The sequence below is a fragment of the Leptosomus discolor genome, chromosome 1 (genome assembly GCF_034619465.1).
Source record: "Leptosomus discolor isolate bLepDis1 chromosome 1, bLepDis1.hap2, whole genome shotgun sequence".
NCBI classification, from domain to species: Eukaryota; Metazoa; Chordata; class Aves; order Leptosomiformes; family Leptosomidae; genus Leptosomus; species Leptosomus discolor.
The window spans coordinates 85,830,171-85,846,139 of record NC_141391.1 but is presented as its reverse complement, the minus strand read 5'-3'; the positions used below and the strand labels follow the sequence as shown (position 1 = coordinate 85,846,139).

At 41.0% G+C, this 15,969-nt stretch overlaps 1 protein-coding gene across 1 annotated transcript in view; it reads right to left on the bottom strand.

Annotated features, from left to right (window-relative positions):
- Positions 1-862: 862 nt before the first annotated feature.
- The window catches only part of BEND2 (BEN domain containing 2), a 33,114-nt gene continuing 18,007 nt past the window's right edge, over positions 863-15,969 (bottom strand). The window contains exons 7-12 of the mRNA XM_086477269.1: positions 15,127-15,640; positions 13,728-13,928; positions 12,628-12,749; positions 11,803-12,016; positions 10,426-10,629; positions 863-5,463 (exon numbers count right to left, since the gene is read on the bottom strand). Of these exons, the coding sequence (XP_086333395.1) occupies positions 5,228-5,463; positions 10,426-10,629; positions 11,803-12,016; positions 12,628-12,749; positions 13,728-13,928; positions 15,127-15,640 (1,491 nt within the window). The 3' untranslated portion in view covers positions 863-5,227. The remainder of the gene's footprint in view (positions 5,464-10,425; positions 10,630-11,802; positions 12,017-12,627; positions 12,750-13,727; positions 13,929-15,126; positions 15,641-15,969) is intronic.

The following is a 15,969-nucleotide window of genomic DNA, read 5'->3' as shown; positions in this document are numbered from 1 at the left end:
CAATCCCAGGATGAAAATTAATATTGGCGTATTTTAATACTTGTGTAATATATTAAAAATGTAATTTCTTTTTGCATATGATAGTTATACATGTAATTATTAATATATCATATGAAAACATGGTACGTACCACCATTCACAAGGCTACAACAGATGTATCAAGAAAGCATAACATTTTACATGTTACCGGGAAATGTGCACCAGATCCTGGATATGAATGGTACTAGAGTAGAGGGCTGCCAAGTCTGGTACCAGAAGAGCTATGAGATATCATCTCAAATCCAGAGACGTCAATCACGCACAAAGTGGCCCAGCTCTACCATACTCACGCACTGCATTCAGGACTACAAAGATGGAGGATAGGTGGTGAATTCTCAGTGTTTCACATGAACAGATTACCTTTTTTACTGTTTCATTCCTCGAATAAGAACCAATACTCAAACCGATTCCACTGCGTAAGGCCTGGTCTACTAAAAGTGCACCCCACTTAAAGGCATTTCTTAAAAATTTTACTCAGCTCCTACCCTTCTGGGGAAATCTGAGTTTCAGATAGCTCACACAGAGCTGTAACTGACAAGTGAAGCCCAAAAGAGCTTGCTTTGGTTTACTGAATCAGTTAAGGCAGTCTACATTTGGAAATCATCTCACCTCAAATGGGAAGATCTCCTCAAAGCCCTGGTTCTTGAAAGGAGATCAAAAGAATCTTTTCAGATGAAACTGTACCTGAACTGCAGATCCATGGTGCAAGAAATATTTAAGACATGCGTATGTAGTCAAGGAGCTATATACTAGTTTTATTTGTAAAATACTTTATTCCTAAAAGCAAAATACTATAATTTTATTTTATAAAAGTTAGCAAAAATCGATACATTTGAAACAGAAACAAGAAAACTATTTCTACTTTTATTCAATTCTCTTTTCAATATGGAAGTTATAGGTATGCACCACACTAACATATTTCAGTGCCAAGTCATTCAATAAATATATCATTCTACCATTAAAATTTGTGAAAGACAGTGAAAAAGTTTCATAAAACTACTGAAAAAAATATAAGCATTTTTGGCTTTTTCTGAGGTTTGCAACTAGTAATATCTACACACAACAAAGTTCTTGGCATTTACAAGAACAATTGTATAGAACAGTAACAGCAGAAGTTGTTAGTAGTAAACCAGAACAACCAAGTTTGCAGTACAACATTCTAATTAAAAAAACAAAACAAAACAGAAATTCAGCCTATTTCTTAAATACTACAGAAGACTTCTGCAAGGAGGTGGCAGGGGAAACTTAAGTTACTAATTTCCTATCTGATAAGGCCATTGTATATCCTAACTTGTAATAAAAAAGCTGATCCTATACGGTAGATAATAAACACTGCCTGTTTGCTATGAATAGAAGTTAAAGTGAGAACAAGTAACTTCACCATTCTATCCTATTGCTAACAAAAAAACCAAACTATGAAACCTTTGCCTTGGAGAAGGCAGATTTAGTGAAATCTTGTTCTGCTATGTATGCAGGCATAGTTTCAGAAACCACAGTTGCATCAGCTTTCAGAGGTGAAACTGGTTCCCTGTGTCAGCCTTCTAAGAAGCTTCTTCCTGTGAAAAAGTTGGACATCTGAGATGTCGCTCAGATATAATGCAAGTGGCAAGACAAGCTCATGCACCAGTCAGCCACGAGACAGTGACAGGACTGTGCGACCGATGCAGGAAAAACAAGTAGCAGAAAGGCATATATGGAGTACTTCCTCTTTAGAAAATAATCAAAGCAAAACAAAAACCCAAACCAAAACACACAGCCAAAAAACCCCAAACAACAAAGAACCCACCAAACAAAAAAAACCATTAACTTCTGTACAGTTACTGCTGTTGAATTTCAGCGTACAATGGAACTGAGGGGGATGTGAAATTGAATATATATATGTAGCCAATCCTTTTTACCTATTTTTATTAGTTCAACATCCAAGTAATTTTCAAAATTAGCTTGTCTGTTGTTTGGATTTTTTTTTTTTTAATATATAATTCAGTGCACTAGTAAACCTAATGGTGTGTGGACAGAAAAAGCAAGGACATGAATATTTATTATTGACAGTAACTTCTTTCTCCAAGTGACAGAGGAACCAACGAAGAGAGGTGCTTTGCTGGACCTCATACTCACCTACAATGAGGGGCTTGTTGAGAACGTGAAGCTGAAAAGTAGTGTTAGCTGCAATGACCATGAGATGGTGGAGTTCAAGATCCTGAGGAGAGTAAAAAGCAGGTTGACAAACTTGGACTTGAGGAGAGCAGACTCAAAGATCTGCCAGGAAGAGGCCTATGGCATTAGGGCCCAGGAGAGAAGATGGGCCTAAGAAAGTTGGTTAAAATTCAAGGATTGCCTCCGTCAAACTCCAGAGGGAACTATCTCAACAAACAGGAAGTAAGAAAAAAATGCCAGGAGGTCTGTGTGGATGAACAAGGGGCTTCTGAACAAACTCAAACGAAACTTATGGAGGATGGAAGAAAAAAAACCACAAGTAACCTGGGAGGAATGCAGTGACATTGTCTGAGCATCCAGGAATGAAATCAGGAAAGCTAAAGCCCAACTGGAACTGAATGTAGCCACAGATGTCAAAGAAAACAGGAACAGCTTCTGTAAGTACACAGGTGACAAAAGGAAGGCTGGGGAAAATGAGGGCCTGCTGCCGAATGAGACAGGGACCTGGTGACACAGGACACAGAACAGGCTGAGGGATTCAACGCCACCTTTGCCCTTCAGGGATTCCCAGGTCCCAGAGACCAGGGGGAAAGGCTGGACCAACAAATACACACTGGGTGGAAGACAGTCTGGTCAGGGAATCCTTAAGCAAACTGGACACAGAGTAAGTCCAAGGGGCCTGCTGGGATGTGCCCACGAGTGCTGAAGGAGCTGGCTGACGTCACTGCAAGGCCACTCTTGATAACCTTTGATCGATCAAGGTGAATGGGAGAAGTGCCTGAAGACTGGATGGAAGCAGATGTCACACCTACCTTTGAGAAGGGCAAAAAGGACTCGGGCAACTACAGGCCGGTCAGCCTCACCTCCATCCCTGGGCAGGTGATGAAGCACCTCATCCTGGAAACCATTTCCAGGCAGATGAAGGACAAGAAAATCATCAGGAGTAGTCACGGCATGGCTCCACCAAGGGAAGGTCATGCTTGTCCAACCTGATCAACTTCTACAAGAAAACGACTGGCTCGGTAGATGAGGAGAGCAGTGGATATTGTCCACCTGGAGTTGATGAAGGCTTTCAACGCTGTCTTCCCTAAGACCCTCACAGACAAGCTGCTGATGTACGGGCTGGATGAGCAGACGGTGAGGTGGACCAGTAACTGGCTGAATGGCTGGGCCCAGAGAGAGTCGTGATCAGCAGCACAAAGTCTAGATGAAGGCCAGTGACTACTGGTGTACTCCAGCGGTCAATACTGGGTCTGATCCTGTTAATATCTTCATTAATGATCTGTATGATGCGTCAGAGCGTACCCTGGGATGTCCCAGTGGACACTAAGTTGAACATGAGCCAGTAATGAGCCCTTGCCACAAAGGTGGCTAATGGTACCCGGGGCTGCATTAGGAGGATGTTGCCAGCAGGCCGAGGGAGGTGATCCTTCTCTTCTCCTCAGAACTGATAAGGCCACACCTGGAATGCTGGGTCCAGCTCTGGGCTCCCCAGTACAACATGGGCACAGACATACTGGAGAGAGGCCAGCAAAGGGTCACAAATGTGATGAAGGGACTGGAGCATCTCTCCTGTGAGGACAGGCTGAGAGATCTGGGACTGTTCAGCCTGGAGAAGAGAAGGCTCAGAGAGGATCTCATCAATGTATATAAATACCTGAGGGGAGGTTGCAAAGAGGACGGAGCCAAAATGACAGAGCCAGGCTTTTCTCAGAGGTGCCCAGTGACAATTAGAGACAATGGGCACAAACTGAAACACAGGAGGTTCCCTCTGAACATCAGGAAACAGTTGCTCAGGCAGCGACTGAGACCTTGCATAAGTTGCCCAGGAAGGTTGTAGATTCTTCATCCTTGGAGATACTCAAAAGCTGTCTGGACATGACAGTGGACAACTGGCTCTAGGTGGCCCTGCTTGAGCAGAGGAAATGGATCAGATGACATCCAGAGGTCCCTTCCAAACTCAAACATTCTGTGACTGAATAATCACTGCATATCTTCTAAGATTTGAAGTTAACAAAGGCATGATGATAAGTCTCTAGAACAGCAACCCAGCCCGACAGCAAAGCAAACATGCCTAGCCTTGTAGACCTGAGTATTAAAAGCTATGATTATGAGCTGGAGAAGGTGTTACCACTGATGCTGGTCATCTCTGACTGCATACCAACACTACAGCACGTGTCCCCAGCTTTAACTGAAGGACCAGTGACTTGAAGCTGACTGAAATTATTATTTCTCAAGTCTGCACGAGGATCCAAATCCTCTAGATGAAGTCTGCAGCAGACTTGCATCTTATGGACTTCTACACCAGTGGAGAAAACTTATGTCACTGAACAGCAGACCAAGCCCCTGAAGAAGTGTTTTCTTTAATCTTCATCAAGAAAAAACAGAACCAACCATCGGACTGTTTTTGTTCTGGATGCTCTTTTGTGCTTTTGTAGACTAAATCAGAGCAAAGAACATTTTATAAACCATACTTACATTGTTGTCTGCCTCTTTCCTGACCCTACAAAGACTGCTACAGAAGGCAAATAAGTGAGAGAGAACAAGTTAGCTAGATGCAATAATTTTTTTTTCCCTTTCTGCACTGGATATTTTTTCTTAAAATATCCAATTGTCAAAGCAAATTTCATTCCTCACACATAATGAGATCATTTAGCTGGCTATGAGTCTTCCTCCAAGGAGGACCACTCTATCCTCTCCACATTTCTATCAGCTTCTGCTGACTTGATGTGCAGTGCATCTTTTCTTATTAGATTAATCTTTCAGAGTCAATGAATCACGAGAAGAAGGTGCTTTTAGGGGAGAGCACATTGCAAATGCTACAGGGAACAGCGGAAGTAATTTCCGAGGAGCACAAATGCTACTCATACAAGGAGTTAAGGTTTCCAAGTCTTCTGCTAACTTTGGTCTCATGAAATATACTATTTAGTGCTGCTGACAACTCAGTATAATAGGACAACTCAATGTAATAGGCTTCTACGCGGGATTTATAAAAACCCGCTAAACTAAGATTTCAGACAGATGGTAGAGAGCTTCAGTCCATGAGATTGATCGTGTCCCTTTCAAATGGCTTTACTGAAGTAGGACTCTGTGGAGGACTCTTTGCACTCAACTGCGGCACGGCCAAGACTTTCCGGCGGATTCCAACTGTAGCCTTTTTATGGTCATGTCTGAGACTGCGGATCGTGCTGTTTATGGCAGCCACGCATGCCTTCCAATCATATCCAGTTTCCTTCAGATCAAAGGATGGATAATTCTCTTGAAGAAAGTCTAAAAATAAACAAGTATATAATAGTGAGTTATCAATTATTTACGCAAGCTATATACTCTTTTTGGATGTAATTATGCCAAAACAAGTTCATGCTACCAAAACAGTAGAAGAGCAAAGCTAGAGGGCAGATATTTTTCCCTCCTCTTTCTGTTTAATTTGAAAACGAGTAACAAAATGTCTAAGCATAAAAACAAGATATGCAAAGAAAGCACATAATCGTGTATGTGGGCTCAATCCCTTGAAGTGCTGAAAAACTTCAGCTTTTTACATAGTCAACCAGAGCACAGAAATCTCAGGCTCCATTTCAGAATAAGCAGTATTTGGCAGGACCAAGCTCTCCTCCAGAGAACCTCTTACAACTATATTCCCTAAAATAAAACACAACAACATAACACAGCTGTAGAGGAACAACAGTGACACATAAACTGCAAGAGACTGTTCCTTATCATACTGCCACAAAAGCAGTAAACAAATACTTGAGTTCAGCAGCAATGGGATTATGACTATAGCACTTTTCTCCCCTTCAACAAGTAAAATGAGTAGTTTTAAAAACAGATTTTTTTTTTTTTTTTTTTTAATTACTGAGGACTGGTTGTCCTTCTGAGCTTAGCTGAGTTACATGTTTTCTCTAAGCAAGCCCCTAAGAGATTTAAATAAGCACCAAAAAGGAATTCTCAGCTGTAATTTCAAACCAAGGGCAATACTATTTCCACTTCTCTGATTAACATGTAGATTTACCTTAGTAGAAGAAAGGCATAGCTAGTTGATATTATGTCAGTTTTGTTCTTCCATTGCTCTCACATATACTAGCAAGTAAAAATCCAACATACTATCATTGTTTACAGTTGATATTTTAACTTGTAGTTCCAAACCTGGAAACCTATTTTGCCAGAAAAGCATGGGTCTGAAGGAAGAAAACAGAGAGAAAAACTTGTGCTCTTGTGGTTCACTCTGTTCCGGGGGGTGGTGAGGGGTGGAGCGAGAGTGCTGTAGGTTCCTTCATTCCCAGGATGCTCCTGTAATAAGCTATGCTGACAAAGGACACACCAGCTGTTGGCTGAAGCAGCAGCCAGCCTCTTTTCCCCTCCATCCTCGACAGCAAATTCAAGAAAATGCTTGGCCTCAGAGCTACAGCACAGAACAGGAATTCCTACCATCAGGCCTACAGTGTAAGCCTTTGTACACGGCCCACAAAACAGCTTTTAAATTACGCCTTTTCTTTCACAGAAATCGACCAGTTGTTGGGACTACAGTAAGGCTATGCGGGGCCCCTTTCTGCTCTGCAGGGTTATGTTCAGGGAGCTGACGCTGCTATCCAATCAGGCTATGTTGTAATGTTAAAGAAAACAGGGCCAGGGACTGCCCTCTGGCCCCAGAGCCAAGTGACATGGCCTGGCTGCAACCACAACACAGAGGACTTTGTCTCTCATCTGCTCTGGAGTCTACGTGGTGTTCCTGCAGCACCAAGACACACTTAATACATCTTCTTAAGATGATTCTTAAGCTTCTTAAGCTCAAAATGTGACGAAACAAAATATGTGCACTATGGGAGTATGTGGAGTCACTTAAAGTGGCAAAGCTTCCCAGGCTAGTGGGGAAGGAATACACACAGTTTGGGAAAGCCCAAGTCTTGCCATATTGGGAATGGTTTCTGGCATGCTCTGTCCTTCAATCCATGCCCACACATCTCCCCAGAGAGTGCAAGTCCCAGCTCCATTTTATTTCACACTATTGCTGTATCCTCCAAGGCAATCTTGCCACACCTGCAGAGCTGCTGGGCTGCGCTGTCTGGATCTTAACCACCCTTTCAACCTCCCTATACTCCAGACATGGAGAAGAAGCAGTTTCAAGATTTGTTAGGAAATAGATGTTGCAAAAAAGTGTGATGAACCATAGAATATCTCAAGTTGGAAAGGACTCATAAGGATCATTGAATCAAACTCCCTGCTCCTCACAGGACTGCCTAAAACTAAATTGTCTAAGACTGTTGTCCAGACGAGGGTAACTAGTCAAATATGCAACCATACTAACTCAGTGAGCACTATCCCACAGTGATATAAGGACACAGTAGGAAGTAAAACCCTACATCAAGCAAGTGGTGTTGGGAAATCTGGAAGGCACTCCACTATTACACTGCCTGTAGCCTGGGATCCACACCAGTAAACAACATCCCACAAACAAAACTTAAGAATTCCTGGCAAAGTAGTTTCTCTTCAGATTTGTCATAGAAAAACCCAACTTCTACAATGAAAATATGACACGGCCACAGAAAACTAAAGAAAAGGTGGAAAGATTTCTATATTGCATGACAAAACCTTTTCAAATATGTTGAACTCTCTCTTTAAGACACTAATAGCCACAGAGCAAACGACCACCAAAAACCATATGAACTTTTCCCCAACACCATTGTTTGTACTGGCCATGCTTAAATCTTAACAGAAAATGCCAACTTTTCTTCCATGTGATAACCTGTACACCTTTTCTACCTACAACCTGCTTCACATTCCTCCTCACTTGCTACATAACTGTTATGCTAATTCTGTCACAATTCTGCTTGCTTTATCCAGTCTTGCAGGGGCAGGGGACACAAATGTGACTAACAGAAGACTTCCGCTGAGGAAGGAGCATGGATCAGTGCTCCAGAAGTCTTAATGCTGAAGGAAGAACAACGCAGAAGACACAATATCTGCTACAACTCCAACCATAACATCCCCTCCCCTCTGCTTCTGGAATAGCACTTCCAGATAGAATAAATAATACCAGTTTCCTGAAGACATCCTGGATTCACGTAAGCTGAGGAAACTGCACAGCTGACCATACTCACACATTGGAACAGGCTGTTACACGTTATTTGAAAACACACATTTCAGTAAAGATTCGTTATTTAAATAGGTCAAACTGGTCTAGTTCAAAATGCTGTCTGTTCACTTGGCAGCAGTTATTCTCACCTGTAGCTTCTAAACAGTTAAATCATTTGCTGAGACTTTTTCTCTCAATGGAGCCTTTTAGGTGAATAGGGACAGCTGATCTCTGAGCCCTTAGAAGGGTAAGGCACTTGAACCTGTTCCTTTCCAATCACAGTCACTCAGGCCATGAGGGACCTCAAGAGGTCTCTATTCCAACCTTCTGTCCAAAGCTGGGACAACTCTGAGGTCATACCAGGTTGCTCACGGTTTTGTCCACTGGGGTGTGGAAAAAGGCTGCGGATGGCAGAACCTCACAGGGAAACGTGCTCCACTGCTTGACTATCCTCACAGGGAAAAGGAGTCTGCTCACATCTAGTCTGATCCTCTCATCTTCCCACATTCAATGCTGCAAATAGATTGACTCTAGGAGGAGTTTACTGAAAAGATAGATAGTGGCAGGCTGCTACTAAGCCCTCTTGGAGCGTTCTCTTTTTCAGACTAAATAAGCCACTGAGCAAGTGCTCTAGTTCCCTGTCCCTTTTGGTGGCCCTCCAGCTTTAATCAATATTTCTTTCTTGTACTAGGGGACCCAAAATTGGACGCAGTAATCCAAATGCAGACCCATGAGTGCTTGATCTGTTGGCTGTGTACCTGCGAATACAGTCCCAATTTACTGTCACATGCAAACCTGAGTGCTCTCCACTGTCTACAAATCAAAGATGTTAAACAGGCCAGGACAGACCCCTGCAGTACCCCATGTGGCAGTGACCCAAGTAGAGCATGACCCACTACCCTCTGAGCACAAACATCCATCTAGTTCTTTAATGTTGTCCACCCATCCAAACTATAACGTCCCAACATGAATACCAAAATATTGTCAGAGACAACATTGAAAGCCTTGCTAAAAAAATAATCAAGCAAAGTATCGGCCACTGCTCTCCCCTCGTCCACAAATCCAGTCATTTTATCAACACAAGGCAATCGGGTGGGTCAAACATGATTTAGCCTAGGTAAAAACATGCTGACTGTTCCCAACCACCACTACCACCCAGAGGCCTGAGAGACCTTCATGGTGAAGACTGAGGTAGAGGAGGTACTGAGCACCTCAGCTTAATCTGACTCTGCTGTCACTAAGTTACCTGCACCATTCAGAAACAGGCCCAAACTCTCCTTGCTCAATCTTTCATGATGAATGTTGTGGCAGGAGCTGCTCTTGCTGTCCTTGACACTCCTTGCAAGTCTCAACTCTAGCTGAGCTTTGGCTTTCCTGACACTGTTCCAACACTCCTGGGCAAAGTTGCTAAATTCCACTTCATAGGCTGTCCTTGCTTCCAATCTCTATGCTGCTTTTTTGCACTGGAACTCAGTTATGGATTTCCCGCTTAGCCAAAACTTGTCTCCCCATAACTCTGGTCTCCTAAGTGTCAGGATAGACTCTCTTGTGCTTGCAGAATTCTGTCCTTAAAGGCGTGCCAGTTTCCCTGAGCTTCTCTCCTCTTTAGAGCTGTCTCTCACAAGCTCCCACCTGTGAGTTTCCTGAATAAGCCAAAGTCTGCTCTCCTAAGCCATGGGGTCTGTACCCTCAGACCTTTTTAACTCTACCCAAGATCTTGAGATCCATTATTTCATAGTCTCTACAGGCAATACTACCACCAATTATCACACCCCAACCCTTTTTCCAAAGGGCGCCATAACCTGCTGTGCATTACCTCTGGTCGGCCTACCTAGCCCCTGTATCAAGAAATTATCCCTGACACCCTCCAGAATCCTCTGGGACTGCTTCCATCTCCCACTGTGTTGCCCTTTCAAGCAGATGTACCACAGAGACCGAATTTCCTCATATGAACCATGTCTGTGATCTGGAGACTTCCTTGAGTTGCTCAAATATAACTTCATCTGCTTTCTCTCAACTTGTTCCACTGCTTGCACTAATACCTGTCAGAACAGCTATATAGACTTATTTCTGAAGCATCAGAGTTTGTTCATAGGATACAAAGTTAATCACTCTCACTAATTTCACCACATTATCATTTGAATAGAGATTTTCTTACTTACCTCTGAGAGCATTAATTCTGTTGCAGTCCAGTGGGCTCATGCCACGTTCAATATTACCATATACATTGCTTTTTACCAGCACATCCTCAGTGAACATATGACGAATTAGGTAGCGAGCTGACAACTCTGGCCGAGACTTCCCTTTAGCTACAAAAATGACGGAGAAAGGCAACTGAACGTTGCGCCATGGACTTCCAAGAAATTCTAGAAAGGATGTCAGAGAAAGAGAAATTGTACTTATCCAATACTGATCACGACTTCAAAGTGGCTGTATTACATTAAAACTAGGACACAAAAAGTTCTCCCTAAAACTACCGTACTTGTTTGGAAACACCAGAGCAAAATGGTAACACCACAGCTAATACTAAAATGCAACATACTGCAGACAAATGTCCAAGCAGCCAAAAAACCCCGCCTGTTTTACAAACGTAAGAGCACTTTGATATGCTTTCAGCAAAGCTAGCAATGTAACCTATATTATTAATGATTGCTTTCTAAATTGTTTTCATCTTGCATGAAAAGATGATGCTATTTCAATTACCTAAGTAAATCAAACTTCTGCTGTTTCAATGGAGCTTATATCCTGTAAGTGGAAACTAAAAAACAGAGTGAATACTTTTTAACTACTTCAACCTGACTCCATTGCAAATATTAAAAATAAATGCAAAATGTATAGTGAATCAGGAGGTCTGGGATCAGACTAACAAGTCTCGGGTGCAGGAGCAGATCTGATAGAGCATCAGTGATTCTAATCAAATAAGTTATTTCCGAGGGCAACTAATCTCAACTCATTTTCCTTGAAGCTCTCTAGAGGCATCACATGCTGTACACAGAGCTTTTTCCAATGCATTTGTGTATTGTGCATTTTTGTTTTTTTAAAAAAAACCTATACAGGCTATAAAGGCTGCTTTAAGATTTTTATTGTCCTAAACTGTCAGTTTTACAAAAAAAAAAAGTCTCCTTTTCTTCTGCAATTGCAATACCATTCAATAGATTATCTGAGCTATCTTACTCCATTAAGGTAAAATATCTACCAAACAAACAAACAATCAGGGCACCTCTGAAACTCTTGAAAAAACATTATTCAGAGAAACTGAACAGAATATCTTACAGCTGAACTTTACAGTCTTACAGTGGATATGCATTACAGGACACTGGTAGATGCAAACACACGTTCTGTTAGCTAGATAATGTTCTTGTTTGCTCCCATGAAGACTTACTATAGATACACCAAATGACTGCCTTAAGAGGAAAAGGAGAGCCACCTAGTTCAGCAAATCTCTTTACTACATTATTTCACTTACAGTAGCATCTTCTGCCTCTTGCCAACCATTTAAAATGTAACAAAATCCAGAAGATTAAAATTTCTTAGTTTACCCATAAGTTCCAAAGACTGTGGTTTCTTGACCGAAGGTGTGTGGAAAGCTTCTGGAAACTTATCCAATCCTGAATTCTGCAATGCACCAGTTTTGGAGCTGGTCATTTTTTGAGAGTTTTGAGAATTGCCTTCACTCTCTTCATTATAATTTAAATCTACACAATGAGATGTATCTGGAGCGTCAGCAACTTTGTCTTTCCCTTCAGCTGTCTCCTGAAACATTAAATGAGGTTAGCACATGCTAATTAGTGTTCCGGTTCATTTCCCATTTGGTATAAATTAGATTCCAGATATTTACAATGTAGTTACTCCTGAATTTCAATCACAAAAACCACAGGTGAAACAGATACCAAATATTTCCAGATTTGCAAAAAGCTTTTTAGAAGCAGAAGTAAATGGAGTTACAGGTGTTTTGGGAGTGATGTTTCAGTCAATGTAAGTTAAAATGCCTGGCTGGATGTATCTGAAGGAAGACCTGGGAAAACAGTGCGGGCAGCTACATGTTTAAGCTCACAATTAAGTTTTACACTGCTTCTGGGCAATGTTTACAGTGCTTTCCTTTTACCATTCTATGCTTACACATCTCTTAACTGAATGCTGGACATAGGAGCAGGAAGAGACAGAGCAAGAGAAAAGGATATACTTCCAGTATTCCTCATATGGAACTACTGCTGCAGTCACAGCAGGCCTGTGCTGAGCAATGCAAAGACAGAACCCAAGGAAATTCAAATTAGGGCACTTGTACAATGAGGAGTTCAAATAAGTAATTTGAGAAAGAACCACAAACTTAGTACTTAATAAATTATCACCTTGAGACAACTTACTGGGTTTATTTTCGTTTCAGAGCGTAAACAGCGGATCATAGCATTGACATTTGTGATACAGGTTTTCCAGTCTTTTCCATGCTCGCTCAAATCATAGTTTGGAAAGTTAGTTGCAAGAAATTCTGCATATAAAACAGAAAAATTTTTAAGCTTTGTGACAAAAAGTGGTATTCACAAGTATTCCAATTTAGAAAGAAAGAGAGAAAGCTAAGAAGTGCTTCGTGTTTACTGTTCTCCATTTAGAAGCCTTAGATTTCCAGCTTTAATTAAAGAGAGACAGTAAACTCACGTTTTGAAGCTAAGCAGCACTATCAATTTAAGATGTGCAGTGATACTTTTTTTGAGGTATTGTGAATAATCATTATTAGGCATTTCTTGGTAGAATTAGGGGAAAGGTGTGATTTTTAATACTAACTTAGGGGGGAAAAAACCTACAAACCAATCAAACCAAAACCCAAACAACAAAACCACACAAAAACCCCAGAGACAGGGTAATGCTGATGCTGCAACTACTTCACATAGGTTAAATAATCTGCCACCCCTTAAAGAGGAGGAAGGAGACGTAGAGGTTCACATATACATGCCATGGGATCTGTGTAAATGGCTTGACATTAAAAAAAAAAAAAAATGCCCTCTCCATCATCACCATTTCTCAAAAAACAAGAGAAGTAAAAAGAGAAAAGTATTTAATAATCAGCAGTTAACATTTGTCCCAAGTATACCATGGCCATAAAAAAAAACCCAAACCAAACCTGAACCAACCAACCAAAAAACCCACAAAAACCATGCCACACAAACCCAAAATAAGTTGTACTGAAAAATTTTAAAACCGTTAGCATAACTGAAAAACACAAAGTACACAAAACTAGGAGAAATCAGAATTGTTTTATCCACGTTGAAGAAAAATGAACACTGAGAATTACAACGCAGGAATTTCAAAACCAAAAGGCACAGAGCGGAGCACATCCGCTACCGCATTTATCAGTTCACCAGCCGCTAGAGAATGATTAGCGGAAACAGACAGAAAAGGACTCCTTACAAGTTAAAAACTTCGGTAAGTATTAAAGAAGTAAATCTCTGCATTTTGAAAGGTAGCATACCTCTTATTGCAGCAATTTTGTTTGGATCCAATGTTCTGCGCCCTCGTGCACCCACTCCCATAATGCTGCACAGTAACGTTTCCTTGGGGAACAAGACACGAACTAAGTAGCGCGCTGCATACTTTGGTTTAGTCTTTTGCCGAGCTTTCATCAAATAGTTTCCAAGAACTTTTACATTTCTCACTGGGTCACCAACAAACTCTTTGGTAAAACGAAAACATTTAAAGAAAAATGAATTGAAGAACCCAAGCAAGTTCTCAAAAGAAGAACACTTTTTCAAACTCTTTCTCTGGACCTTGATGTATGACCTCTCAGTGTATGTTCTCCACTACAGCTAATTCTACTATGTATTACTTACTTTTGCTCTTAGAAAAGCAGCTCTAAATTGGAATGCTACAGAAACACCTTTTTGATTCACATTAACCACCACCATAACCGACATAAACACCAAAGAAAACACATTAGACACATCAGAGTCCAAAACGTTCAGACTGGCCTATTTCACACCCATGCAGATACCACACATGTTTTCAAGGCAATGACCCATGAAGAACTGCGCATCCATACATAGTAGCGCCAAATCATACACTGCTTAAAAATTCAGATATATACCTGAGTATTTCACCTAATATTCGTGCAGCTTTTCAGATGTATGAACTTATTTTTTAGACCAAAAGCAACCAAAACCTCATAGCTCAGCTTTCCACGAAACTCAAGGCATTTATACTTTAGAAAGAAATGCATTAGGTTTTAAAACATGGTGCTATTTTGTATATGTGTGTATAATTAATGCAATGACCTACGGAATTATTCATTTTCTGTGGAATTAAGTATTTTGAAAAACCAAAACACTGGAGGATTTGAGTATAGAAAGGATTTTTCACTGATAACATCCTCCACAAGAAGAAAACAGGCAATTCCTTCATACAATCAGGTAAGTTGCTATCTTAAATGCAAAACAGGTATACAGGCATATGCCTTACTTAGCTTTACTGGCAATCCCTTTTGTCTTTTTAAACATACGCATAGCATGCATACACTACTTATGACATATACGCAGCTTAAAAATAGCTTACATCAAGTGTACAAAGAGAGAAAAAGAGGGCCTAATCTTAAAAGAACCCAAAGCGTGTACTGTAAATCAAAGGCTTGTGGTAGTCCATACAACTGTATATACACTGCAGAGGTTTTTAAGTGATGCCTGGCATATCAGACATTCCTATGACCTTTGTTTCGAGAGTTTTAAATAGTATTCCATTATAGACATGCTTGTAAGGCAGCCAGTTTTGCTCCTTTACTTTTGCTAAACAACGACAAAGACTTCTTTAGGTGTATTTTTTTTAAACTAGCAGCAGTTTTTTAGCCTTTGTTTCTGGGTATTTATTACAAAGGAACTCACCAAAGCTAGGATTGATGGAGACTGAAGAAGATGGTAGTTCTTTACTAATGTTCACACTCCCAGATGCATTTCTGTAGTTCACCACCACAGCCTCGCTTCCCAGGCTGGTCTCACACGGTGCTGGCATCGATGATGATGCCACTGTTGAAGATGCAGTGTTGACAGTACTTTCTACAACACTGTCTACAAGACTGGATCGTGGAGAAAGGTCAGGCATCCTGTTAGTTGCTGCATATGATGAATGCAATGAATGTGTAGAAACTATCGTGGGGAGTGGTGGGCTCTGCCTATGAACAGGCTGCTGTGATTCCAGCTGAAGACTCTGTTGAACGTGTTTTATTGTGGAATTGACCTGAACATGGCCATTTTGTAAAGCAACCCTTATGACTGGGCTATGCCTTCCCTGGCCTGGTGAAGAAAGATGAAGACTTGATTCCCTTTCCATGGATTTTTGTACTCTTATTTTTCCGTGGGGCAAATAACTGGAACTTCTGTATGTAAATCCAACTGGTTTCTGCAAATGTGAGTCAGAAAACAATTAAAAGGTTAAGTTAGACATATCTGTCATTTTTTTTCCTCTTGCAAACCAGGAAGACTAGATTTTAGTAATTATGCTATTAGCTCTTCAGAGACTCTTCACTGAAGTAGTCATTGTCATGAAGCCAGTACTGTAACTTTTTAACCTTCCCTCTGCTTTCTTTTGCTCTCACTTGTAGTTCCAACACTAAGAGTTTATCCGGTTAACTTCAACGTTTCTCAAGTTTTTTCCACCTGGGGCGCTGACACAATTGCTTTCTAAAAAGCCAGAGCAATATACAATGAGAAATGCAGCTTTGTAAAGGC